The sequence below is a fragment of the Gracilinanus agilis genome, chromosome 3 (genome assembly GCF_016433145.1).
Source record: "Gracilinanus agilis isolate LMUSP501 chromosome 3, AgileGrace, whole genome shotgun sequence".
Classification (NCBI taxonomy): Eukaryota; Metazoa; Chordata; class Mammalia; order Didelphimorphia; family Didelphidae; genus Gracilinanus; species Gracilinanus agilis.
The window spans coordinates 397,044,359-397,056,982 of record NC_058132.1 but is presented as its reverse complement, the minus strand read 5'-3'; the positions used below and the strand labels follow the sequence as shown (position 1 = coordinate 397,056,982).

General features: G+C 37.3%; 1 protein-coding gene across 1 annotated transcript in view; it reads left to right on the top strand.

The window, feature by feature from the left end:
• Positions 1-12,624, top strand: part of RPGR (retinitis pigmentosa GTPase regulator) — a 105,441-nt gene that overhangs the window by 19,048 nt on the left and 73,769 nt on the right. The window contains exon 7 of the mRNA XM_044670162.1: positions 4,733-4,891. Within this exon, the coding sequence (XP_044526097.1) occupies positions 4,733-4,891 (159 nt within the window). The remainder of the gene's footprint in view (positions 1-4,732; positions 4,892-12,624) is intronic.

Here is a 12,624-nt window from a genome sequence, read left to right as displayed (position 1 = left end):
ACCCAAGGGACATTAATTAGACTTGCCTTTTGTCCACTGTTATCTCTTGTTATAAAAGGAAGGGATTAGGTGGGGAAAATAATAGACCTTTGAGGCTGATGAAGGAATTTTCTTAGGAACCGCAACTTCCTCTGTTCACATTAGAAGATATCTAAAATCATAATTTTAATGCATATGGATATAGTGAATTTTTTTCTGCTGAACTAGTTAATTGTCCTCATTTTTCTTTTATTGCCATTGTCTTGGATTTTGCTTTTTTACTCTTTGGAATGTTTGGCCTCAAAATCATTTGTGTCCTATTAATACATTTAGTATTTATTCTTTAGTTCAATTTACCTATTTCACTTTATGTATATTATGGGTACTCTTGTCTGTATATTATACTTGTGTACATGGAAGAGGAAGAAAGAAAGTCGATATTAAAAGTGGTACTGCTGCTCTAGAAAAGCAGCCATTTAGAGTAGTGACCTCTATAAAACTGATCAGCTGCCAGTGTTCTCTCTTACTCATCCCTTCAGTGTTAGGCTTTTAAGCGGTATACATATCAAAAGATCAGAAAGTCTACTTTCTTCTTTGATCATTGTCACAATCAGTAGTAGAAAAAATCCTTGAAAAAATAAAGTAAAATGGGAGTAGGCATTGATACTGAACTTGTAGATCTCATTGATATAGGCCTTGCATACACTGATGAGAAAAATCTCTCAACCAATTAATACTGACACCCATTCTGTAAATAATAATCTTAGGGAGTTACCTAGAACACTGAGAAGTTAAATGACTTGGGAAAAGTCACAGTCATTATGTGTTAGAGGCAGGACTTGAACTCAGACTTGCCTGGTTTCAAAGCCAGCCTTCCCTCCATAGCATAAAATATTTTTTAACAGTATTTAACAATATTTAATTATTTGGGATAAAAAAGGGGGGGAATATATATATATATGTATACATATATATATATGTCTGTAAATGTGTGTTAATATACATGTGTTTGTGTATATCTTCAGCAGGAAATAATTGCTTTAACTTACACTCTGAAAACTAATTCGGTCCTTTTTTGTGAGTGTTAAGTTGAGAGTCAAGAGTACTAACTGCCAATGTCTACTGGGCTAGAACCTAGAACTTGGACTACCCCAATACACAACCCTATGCAACTTTCTGAACTGCATGCATGAGGACTCTCATTTGGCTTTCTGTTTCATTCAGAAATTTCTGAATGAGAAATAGGATCCTTAAGTATAAGGGTCCTGTGTTTGCACATATGAAAAACAGCAAGAGAATGGCATAATGTTAAATAAAAGGGAGGGGCAGCATGATGAAATAGAAAGTGCCCTGAATTTAGAGTCAGAGGATTTGAGTTCAGATTCTGCCTCTGTCACCTATAGGGTATGTGTGACCTTGGGTAAGTCGCTTCATCTCTCTGGGCCTTTGTGGCTTTGACTGCAAAATAAGAAAGTTGAACTTGATGAGCTCTAAGTTCCAGTGACATTCTTCTTGTTGGGAAGATTTATACTTAACACTTTCAGCATCCCCTTCAGACTTCAGGGCTCAGCAACTTGGGTTATAGCCTACACATGGAAAATGGTAAGAACCTTGAAAATACTTAGAATCCTACTTTTTTTCAGGTTTTCTGCTACTGTTTTAATATATTGCTATTTAATCATTTAAAATGACTATATCTTTTAAATAACTATTATGAAACAGCACCTACAAGGATTTTTTAAAACTCCATGTAAGAAATTATGTCAGAAGATGATCTCAAAGCAGCATAAATTTAAACTAAATCAAAATTTTCACAAATGTGCATCAGGATGGTACTAATATATGTTGTTACAGCAAAAAGAAGGGAGAGAAACATTTAAAAAAATCATCAGTAGCTAAGACCTGTATTATATCCAGTTAAGTAATGTAAATTTAACTTTCAACTTTGTAACAGACTTATAAATAATAAGTGACATTGATCTTTGGCAGAAACAGTTTAAATTTTTAACTGTTTCCATTTATGTGCTCTTAGTCAAATAAGGAAAAACAATGCATGACAAAATGATTAATATGGAAGAATGTTTTACATGATTGCATATATAAAATCTATATGAGATTGCTTATTATTTTAAGGAGGGAGGGAGTACAAGGAATTAGAGAGGAAGGGGTGGGAAGAAGGGAGAGAATTTGGAACAAAATTTAAAAAAAATGAATGTTAAAAAATTGTTTTTGCATCTGATGGGTAAAAAAAGAATAGAGGGAGAGAAAGCCAGATGGGATAGTGGTAGATCCACTTAGGGATCCCCCTGAATACCCAGCTGGGTATTCTAAACTCTGGTTAGTGAGAGTGAAACAGAATCACTTTCTCTCATTGGACCAGTTGTACAAACACCTTGGAGACAATTGGTATTAAAAAAAAACCCGTATCTTATTTTTAGAGGGGAAACAAACTGAGGATCAGAATGAGGGGTCCCTAACGCTAAGGGATCTAGCTAGCTTCCCCAAATCCTCTACATCCCTCCCAAGAGGGAGCCTTCTGGTCTTCGGGCTAACTTAGTAGCTCCATGTTTCTATTTAGGTGTTCCTCAAAATCTTACTAAGCTACCTATATATGACCCTCAGTAGTTGATTAGATTTATTTACCAAAAGCTGACTCTGAAAACTGTTATGATTAAGCTCAAACAGCTAAGTTCACCCCAGGGCGTCTGACCCTTGAGGTAAAACCTCAAAGCTGATCTGACAGGATTTTTTAGATAAAACCTTCTGAAAAGCATAGCAGGTGTGGTCAGATCCTTTTCTAGATCTTTCCAAATTAAACAGAGTTCCACCAAATCAAACAGAGTACCTCCAAGATGAATTATGGGTATACTCCTTCTCCACAATCAGGTTGAGGTAGATGGGCTCTGAAAAGCCTGCCTTTCCTCCACCATTCCTGGGACAGAAAGCCCCTAACCTCCTACAGGAAGTCACTACTGTAGCAGATGCCACTTCCAAACTGTTCCTCCTCTGCCTTCTGCCTATTAAACTTCTTTCCCTTGAGTTCCTAGTATGTGCCTTAAAGACAGCCTTCCACTTTTCTTAATCTTATCCTATCTCTATCCTTTTCCCATTACATGGGGAAGACCATACACACATGCACATACATACATACATGTATGTATATATGAACAATGCAGTAAAAATTTGTGCTATCTAGCATATACAACATATCTGATAACAGTGATCAAGTTCTTGCTTGAAGACCTCCATCGTGAGTGCCCACCACTTCCTGAGGCAGCCTTAGGAATCGTTTTCCTTGTTAGGAAGGTTTTCCTTACATCAAAGCTACATTTATCTCTGTACCTATTGCTTCTAGTTCTGCCTCTGGGTTTAAGTGAACAATTCTGTACCTTCTTTAACATAACAACCCTTTTAGACCCTTGAAGATGGCTGCCATTCTTTTTCCACTCCTCTGTCCCACCATCCTTTAAGTCTTTCTCAAGGTTCTAATTCAGTGGTTCCCAAACTTTTTTGGCCTACCGCCCCCTTTCCGAAAAAAATATTACTTAGTGTAAGGGAGAAAAAGGGGTTTTACGGGTTCAGAATATTAAAGATGGTCACCAGAGGATTGAACTATTATCAATCCTCAGTTAAGAATAATCTCAAATCAAAATTGACTTTTATGTAAATTTATTTACATGAGAGAAGAGAGAGAGAAAGACATTAAGAATCTATCTCACTGATTAGTCCAGGTATATCTTAGCCCTCAGCTGAGGGTTAAAGGACCTGAGGCCCGGAGGTGAATGGAGCAAACTCCACTCACAGAGTCTGTAAAAGGAAGTTTCCCAATAGAGGTTCAGGAAAATTCAGTCTTTAAACTCACCACGTGGAACAGTCTTGGTCACAAACCACCAAAGCTCCCTCAGGTCTCCTTCACCAAACCAGTCGCAGCCTCACTCCCCTTCCTCTTTGGAAGGGGTCACATATATGTCACTTCCAGTGCCTTCCCTTAACCTTCGTGACTAATCACAATAGATGCTTTCTCATAGAAAGTGAAGGGGGCAGTGCATTGATTCTGATTCGTTACTCACTCTAGCACACGTGGGTTAGGATCTCCCAGAATTGGAAGGTGCTCTCACCTTTGGTGATTAAATCTAAAGATGGGCAGTGTAGACTTAATCCAATTATCACATTAGTCCCCTAGAAATTAATTTTTAAAAAAATTTAATAGCAATTAATAGGAAAGGTAAATGCACCCGTGGCCATCACCACTCCCCTGGATCGCTGCAGCACCCACCAGGGGGCAGTAGCATCCACTTTGGGAATCACTGTTCTAATTCATCATTTAGCCTGATCTTCAGACCTTTCACCATTCTGGTCATTGTCCTCTAGAAGCTCTCCTAAAATGTGATAACTGAATGTTGCTCTCAGATGTGATCAGAATGAGTTAAAGTATAATGGGACTGTTAACTTCCTTGATCCTAGATGTCTTAATGAAATGTAAGGTATTTTATATTATTGTGTTTTATAACATCTTTTAGTTTAAATCACCTGGCTTCATAGCCTTCTTGAAATTTGAAAAGTTAAAAATGAATCAAATGTGAGGTCTAACCCAGAACAATAAATGACTTGTTAAAGTTCATATTTTGAGAATCACTGTTGAACATATGAACATAGACCTAGGTTAGAATGCATACTTGATTTTAGAAAGAAAATAGTCCTGTATTAGCTTTTGGACAAATTATGATTAATCACTTTCTTTGATCTTCCACAGCAGAGGGTGAACTCTACACATTTGGAGAACCAGAGAATGGAAAGTTAGGTCTGTCACCTGAGCAACTGAAAAATCATAGAATTCCTCAGTTGGTTCTTGGAATTCCAGGAAAGGTGAATCAAGTGGCTTGTGGTGGAGGGCATACAGTAGCTTTAACAGGTAGGTACCCAAAAGAATTTTGTATTGATTTTGCATTTTTTTCTGTTCTGGTAAATAAGAAATTTACTGTTGATAGGCCTGAATAACTTTAGACTTTCAGATAATCTCTAATATGTGCTTTAGTCTGTAGTAATAAAAATCCTTTTATATTATCTGGCTAAGAAAGCTTTTGCTGTTTCTGTAAAATGGTTAAAGAGATAGGGAAAAAATGAATAGAAGCAATTTTTGCTACTAAAACTATTGCCATTTTCAGTATCATTTTGACTATAACTTTATTTTAATGACTATAAATTTGATGTGGGCTGTTTTGTGACCTAGTTTTTCAAAGATAAAAATGTCATAAATGCTTTCATTTTATTCTATGTGTCTCTGTACATACATAAGTATGGACACATATCTCCACTTCCTATTTAATATATGGTGATTATTATTTTCATTTCTTTTTTTGGAGAAGCTTTATGTCTATTGCAGTAGTATTAGATCTAGTTAATTTTTCTTGTTAAATTTGCTTTGTAGTTTTTATATGAAGGATGCTTTGGAACTCACTGAACATATGAACATAGACCTAGGTTAGGATGCATACTTGATTTTAGCAAGAAAGTGGTCCCATACTAGCTTTTGGACAAATTGTGATCAATTATTCTCTTTAATCTTCCACTGTAGAGGGTGAGCTCTACACATTTGGAGAACCAGAGAATGGAAAGTTAGGTCTGTCACCTGAGCAACTGATGATCAAAGTGCTAAAAAAATTTCTTTATATTATCTGTTTTAGTTACCTAGTAAGATTTTATCACCTTTTTTGCATTATAATCAATAGACAATTTATTGTCCACCTGCTTACAAATTTGGCAAAGGTATAACCTCCCATCCCTTCACAGTTCTTTCCCAGGGCATCATCTTTGAACTAGCTACACTTTGTTCTCTTCTCCATCTTGACCATTTAGTGAACCAGCTCAACTCTGTATTATCCTCTTTTGAGTATCTTGCCCCCTTATCATATTGCTGATCTTGCCATGTCAGGCCTTAGCCTTGGATTACTCCCACAAACCATTGCCTTCACTTCTACACATCTGCTACTGAATGAGGCGGGAAAAAACACAAAATCTTTTTGATTAGATCCACTCTAAATTTATATTATATAGTTTCATTGGGCCCTCACCATGGCAAGGCAATTCTTTTACATTGATCTCCCTAATTAACTCACCATCCTTTTCATCACAGTAAGCTCTTGCAATTTTTTTATACGCTCCTCAAAGCTCCCCTGGTTTCTCCTTCCCAAACATCAACCAAATACCTTGCCTAATATTTTACTGAGAAATTCTCTAACAATTCTCTCTTCTCCCCTCCTCCTTTCTGGCACTTTCTTCTTTACTCCACTCTCACAAGAAGAGATGTTTCCTTCCCTTACTGAGACTAACTCTTCTACCTGCACAAGTGATCCCATTCCATCCTTTCTTCTCCAGAAACCTGACTCCTGTCATCTCCACTCTCACTTATTGTTAGTCTCTCAGTGTATTGGCTACTTCCCTCCTGCTAACAAATATTCTCATGTTTGCTTCTTTCTAAAAATCTCACTTTCTCTCATTCCTTCATCATCTCATATCTTTTTTAGGGCTAGCCTCCTTGAAAAAGCCATCTGTAATAATTACCTTTCCTTCCTTTTTCTCTTAGCTCTTCTTAAATCTCTGCCAATTTGACTTTGGACCACGTTCTTTTAAAAAAATGTTTTATTTATTTAGAATATTTTTCCATGGTTACATGATTCATGATTTTTCCTGCCCCTCTTCCCTTCCCCCTCCCGGAGCTGACAAGCATTTCCACTGAGTTATGCATGTATCATTGTTCTAAACCTATTTCAACATTATTCATATTTGCAATAGAGTAATCTTTTAATGTCAAAACCCCAATCACATCCTCATTGAACCACATGATTGATCATATGTTTTTTTTCTGTGTTTCTACTTCCACAGTTCTTTCTCTGGATGTGGATAGCATTCTTTCTCATAAGTACCTCTGGATTGTCCTGGATCATTGCATTGCTGCTAGTAGAAAAGTCTGTTACATTTGATTATGCCAAAATGTTTCAGTTTCTGTGTACAATGTTCTCCTAGTTCTGCTCATTTCCCTCCACATCAATTCTGGGAGGTCTTTCCTGTTCACATAGAAATCTTCTAGTTCATCATTCCTTTTTGGACTTCTCTTGTTCTCTTGTGTTTTGAGTTTGGACTTCAAATTTTTGTTTAGGTCTGGCTTATTCCTCAGGAATGCTTGGAAATCTTCTGTGTTATTGAATGTCCATTTTTCCCCCTGAAAGAATATGAATATACTCAGATTTGTTGGATAGGTGACTCTGGGTTGTAAACCCAAATCTTTTGCCTTCTTGAATATCATATTCCATATTTTGATCCTTTAATGTAGAAGCTGCTAGGTCCTGAGTGATCCTGATGGTTAGCTCCATGGTATTTGAATGGTTTCTTTCTGACTATTTGAAGTATTTTCTCCTTGGCTTTGTGGCTCTTGAATTTTGCTATTACATTCCTGGAAGTTGTCATTTGAGGATTTCTTTCTGGAGGTGATCTGTGAGTTCTTTCAATTTCAATTTTATATTATTTGAGGATCTCTATCTTTGATTCCTTCCTTCCTTCCTTCCTTCCTTCCTTCCTTCCTTCCTTCCTTCCTCCTTCCATGTATTGACTCCAAGGCAGAAGAGGGGTAAGGGCTAGGCAATGGGGGTTAAGTGACTTGCCCAGGGTCACACAGCTAGGAAGTGTCTGAGGCCAGATTTGAACCCACAACCTCCGGCCTCTAGGTCTGGCTCTCAATCCACTGAGTCACCTAGCTGCCCCCTTTGATAATTTCTTATAATGTGATGTCCAAGGTTTTTTCTTGATCATGGCTTTCAGGTAGTCCAACAATTCTCAAATTGTCTCTTCTGGATCTGTTTTCTAGGTCAGTTATTTTTTCAATAAGATATTTCATATTTTCCTGTTTTTTATTCCTTTGATTCTGCTTTATTGTAAATTAATTTCTCATAAATCACTTGTTTCTAGATGGTGAATTCTGATTTTTAAGGCCTTTGCTCTGTCAGTTTTTGGTACTCCTTTTTCAGTTGGCCCGTTTCTTCTTGTATCACTTTCATGTCTCTTTCCCACTTTTCCTCTGCTACCCTCAATTGGTTTTTGAAGCCTTTTTTGAAGTCTTCCAGAATCTGTGTCTAATTCATATTTTTCTTTTGGACTTTACATGGGTTTCCTTTCACTGTCCCCTTCTGTGTTTGTACCTTGCTCTTTTTCTCCATAGAAATTCTTTAGAGTTAGGTGCTTTTTTGGTTGTTTGCTCATTCCTATCTAATTCCTACCTATGTAAGCTCTGTTTTCTGGGAAGTTAGGGTAGTACCCTCTTAAACTTCAGTCCTTCTTGATATTATTCTCAGCTTATTTTCTGGGTGGTTACTAGCCTATAGATAGTCTGAGGGCCGAGAGCTCTGAGAGCCCCCTTCCCCCTGCTGATTCATTGACTCTTGAGATGCTGATAGCTTAAAGACTTTCTTCAGGCTTGGGTGTAAACCTTTGATCTCACTCTGAACTTGATCAGGACAGGGGCTGATCAAATTCTAGCCTCAAGCTTAGTCTCAAGTTTTTGGTCTCACAGTGTATTTGATTCAGTCAGGCACACCCTTGATTGCCCTGTCCTGGAGCTCTGCCCTTAGTTTTGGGCAAAAAGATGTTGGGGGTGGGGGGAGGAATGTGAACTGTGTCCTCACCCTAAATTGTTAACTACGTCCTCATCCCAAGCCCAGACTGGGATTCTTGGTATTGCTTTTGGCCCACACAGATCAGCTAACTTCAGCCTAGATTACCCTGTGCTAGAACTCTGGACTTTTCCACAGGTTTAAAATTTCAAGGGGTGTGGGTTGGCTTGTACCAAGTTGTTGTATTTGCCCTAGCAGGATCTCAGGGTCTGTATGTTGGCTTGAGCTAAAGTTCAGAACCTTTGAGAGCAGATGGTGGTGGGGGGTTGTGGCTTGCTCTTCCCTCCTTGCTATAGCCTCTTGTTGGCTCTGCTCTCCTTTCAACCCACTACCTTACATGTTCTCTGATTATCTTTCACTGTCTCTTTGTTGCTTCTTTCACTCCTGTATTAATTTTGTGGCAATGTTTTAATCTTGGTCGGAGTGGATTAGACCACATTCTTATTGACTGAAATCACTCCAGAGTTATCAGTGCTCTTTTAGTTGTCTAATCTAATGGCCTTTTCTCACTCCTCATCCTTCTTGACCTTTCTGCAGCCTTTAAAAACACTGTAAATAATTATTTTCTTTTTGATATCTGTTCTTTCTAGGTTTTTATCTTCTTTATATATGTCCAATCACCCCTTATCAATCTTCTTTGCTGTGTGTTTTCTTCCAGATCAGGCTCTGGCCTGGGCCTCTCTCCCTTCTCCTCTCCTCTATTCTTCCCTCCCTATCCTTCTCCTCTTCCCTTTCCTGCCCTGTCCTATCCCTCCCTCCCCTTTCCTCTCTTCCCTTCCTCTCTTCCTTCCCCTCTTCTCCTTGCTCTTCATCTACTCAGCTCTTTAGGATTTAATTATCTCCTCCATGCTGATTCTTAGATCGGTCCTAAACTCTTATGACTTTAATCTTGCATCTCAAACTACTTATTGGACATCTTGAATTGGATATTTCAGATATCCTTATCTAAACATGTCCAAAACTGATCTCATCTTTTCCCCTACTCTCCTCTTTCTAACTTTCCTTTTACTAATAAGGATACCTATCATCCTCCCAAGTCTCCAGGCTTGTAATCTAGGTACCGTTCTTTACTCTTTATCCTTTTCCCTCATATTTCAATGTGTTGCCAAGAACTGTTTAAACTGTGTTTCCTACCCAACCTCCCCCATTCAGTCAACTCTAGTGGTTCCCCATGATCTCCAAAATCAGATGTGAAATTCTGCTTCTAAGGCCCTCCATAACCTCTTTCATGCCTGTCTTTTCAGTCTTTTTATTCCTTTCTACGTACTTTTTTGATCCAATGACACTGGTCTCCTTGCTGTTCTTTATACAAAATATACTTCATCTCTTGACTCCATACATTTTCACTGGTTTTTCACTTGCCTATAATTCTCCCTCCTTATATATCTGTCTCTTAGCTTTCCTGGCTTCTAAGTCTCAGCAAAAATTTTACCTTCTACAAGAAGTAATTTCCTAATCCTCTTTAATGTGAGAATCTTCCCTCTCTGATCCACTCCTATTATTATTCTATATTATTTTAGTTGTTAATAGTTGGGTTTTTTTTTTGGTAGGAAGTTATTAGGACATAGTTGAGTATTTTTCTTCTTTTGTTGTGTAGCCCCACTCTTAGTTCAGTGCTAGGCACATACTAAGTATTTAATAAATGATTGTTAACTAAAACTTACAAAGAACATAAAAGAATATGTGAAATTATGGACTGCTATTTTTACAATTTATAAGAAGTGTATATTATTTAACATAATAGTAACAAGACTGACTTGTTTGTGTTTTTCCACCTGCACTTCCACATGCTTTCTTTTGTGTATTTATTTAATGTATTGTTGATATTCTTTTTGTCTTTCTTTTGCCCATCACTAACTGGTGTAAACTTGTTAGAGACAACACATAGAAATTTTGAGAAAGCCAGTCCTAAAGGAATAATTGTATTGCCACAACTATGATTACTGATTTTCATAATGACTATAAAGCAATTAGGAAAGAATAATTATGTTTTATATCGCATTTTAGAAAGTAGGGGGGTATATAATATAGTGTAGAAAGCTAAACTATACATGGATATGGAGAAGTACTAGACTATGATTTCCCTGGCAGGGGAAGCCTCCCTGGTGAAGAATTTCTTGCTAACAATGTGGGTAATACCTGCTCTGCAATTTATAATCTTAGAGAGAATTACCTAAAGCACAGAACCAGTCTTCTGAATTCCAAGGGCATCCCTCTTATCTGCTATGCAACACTGGTTCTTGATCATCCAAACAAGATAAAATAAAAATAGATATTGAAGGAGTTAGATTCTGTGCATTTTAAGGAATCAGCTGCTTAAATGAAGATGTATATGAGATGTTTACAAAATTTGCAGGTAACTGATCCTGGGAGTGATAACTAAAATGTCAAATGATGGGATTTAGGTGTTCTAAAGATCTCAACTTATAAAATGACTAAGGGCTGAATAGTGTTAAGTTTATCTTTATTACATTTTATCTTAAGATCTACATTTGGGTTGAAAATATCAGTAGTAAATACCCAGGATGGAAAATGCTGTTAAACTCTTGGTGTGAAAAAGACTTATGCTTTTAGTGGACTATATTTTAAATATAAGTCAACAAATGGAATAGTGGCCTAAAATTAATTCAGTCATAGGTTTTGTTAATAGATACATACATAGAATACAAAATAAGGAAACTTATAGTATCTTTGTATTTCCCTTACAATTAAGAAATTTTATACTGCTAACAATTAGATGTTTTAATTGGATGTCTAATAACTATTCCAGAAGAGGGATATCTGATAATCATTTTAAAAGAGGGATTAGACTTATTATTCTTCATAGTTCCAAAGGACAGAACTGAGTAACTTATCTAGAATTTGGTTTGGGCCCAACATAAGGAAGAACTTTCTATCAATTACAGTTCTTCAGACATGAAATGGATTTCCTTTTAAATATGTGAGCTCAGGAGGAAGCTGGGTAGCTCAGTGGATTGAGAGCCAGACCTAGAGATGGAAGGTCCTAGGTTCAAATCTGGCCTCAGACAGTTCCCAGCTGTGTGACCCTGGGCAAGTCACTTAACCCCCATGGTCTAGCCCTTACCACTCTTCTGCCTTGGAGCCAATACATAGTATTGACTCTAAAACTGAAGGTAAGGGTTTATTAAAAAAATGTGAACTCCCTTGCCCAGAATATTCAGGAAATAATATTTTTTATCATCTATTTGAGATGTTCCAAAAGAGGATTGCTACATGGAGAATGGAGGTTGGATTTTAAGGATCTATGATTCATTTCTACTTAGATGGGATTTTACTCCCTAGATTTACCATGCTATTATTACTTATATCATTTCATTGCAAGCCCTTGGCAGTGAGGCAGATAAAGTGCTGGGTATGGTGTCAAGAAAACTCATCATCTTGAGTTCAATTCTGGCCTCAGACACTCACTAGATGTGTGACCCTGGGCAAGCCACTTAACCCTGTTTGCCTTAGTTTCTCATTTGTAAAATGAGCTAGAGAAGGAAATGACAAAGTTACTCTAATATCTTTGTCAAGAAAATCCCAAATGGGGTCACAAAGAGTTGGACATGACTCAAATGACTAAACAACAAAAGTGCAGTTTCTCATCACCTCATCCCTAGACTATTACAACAGACTGCCTGGCTCAGTCCATCCTTCATTCAGCTACTAAGGTGATTTTCCTCAATCACCTTAGTCACTGCTCAGTAAACTTCAGTGGCTCCCTATTGCCTTTTGGATCAAATATAAAATATTCTATTTGGCATTCAAAACCCTTCAAAATCTGGCTTCCTTCTACCGTTCCAGTCTTCTTACACTTTATCCCCCCTACCTGTACTCTTTAATCCATTGATACCTCTTGTTCATTTGGTGAGCAAGATAATCCAGTCTATCAGTTCTGGACCTGAATTGCTCTTCATCCTCCACCCTGACTATGGACTTTCTTGGCTTCTTTAAGCCTCAGCTAAAATTCCATCTTTTA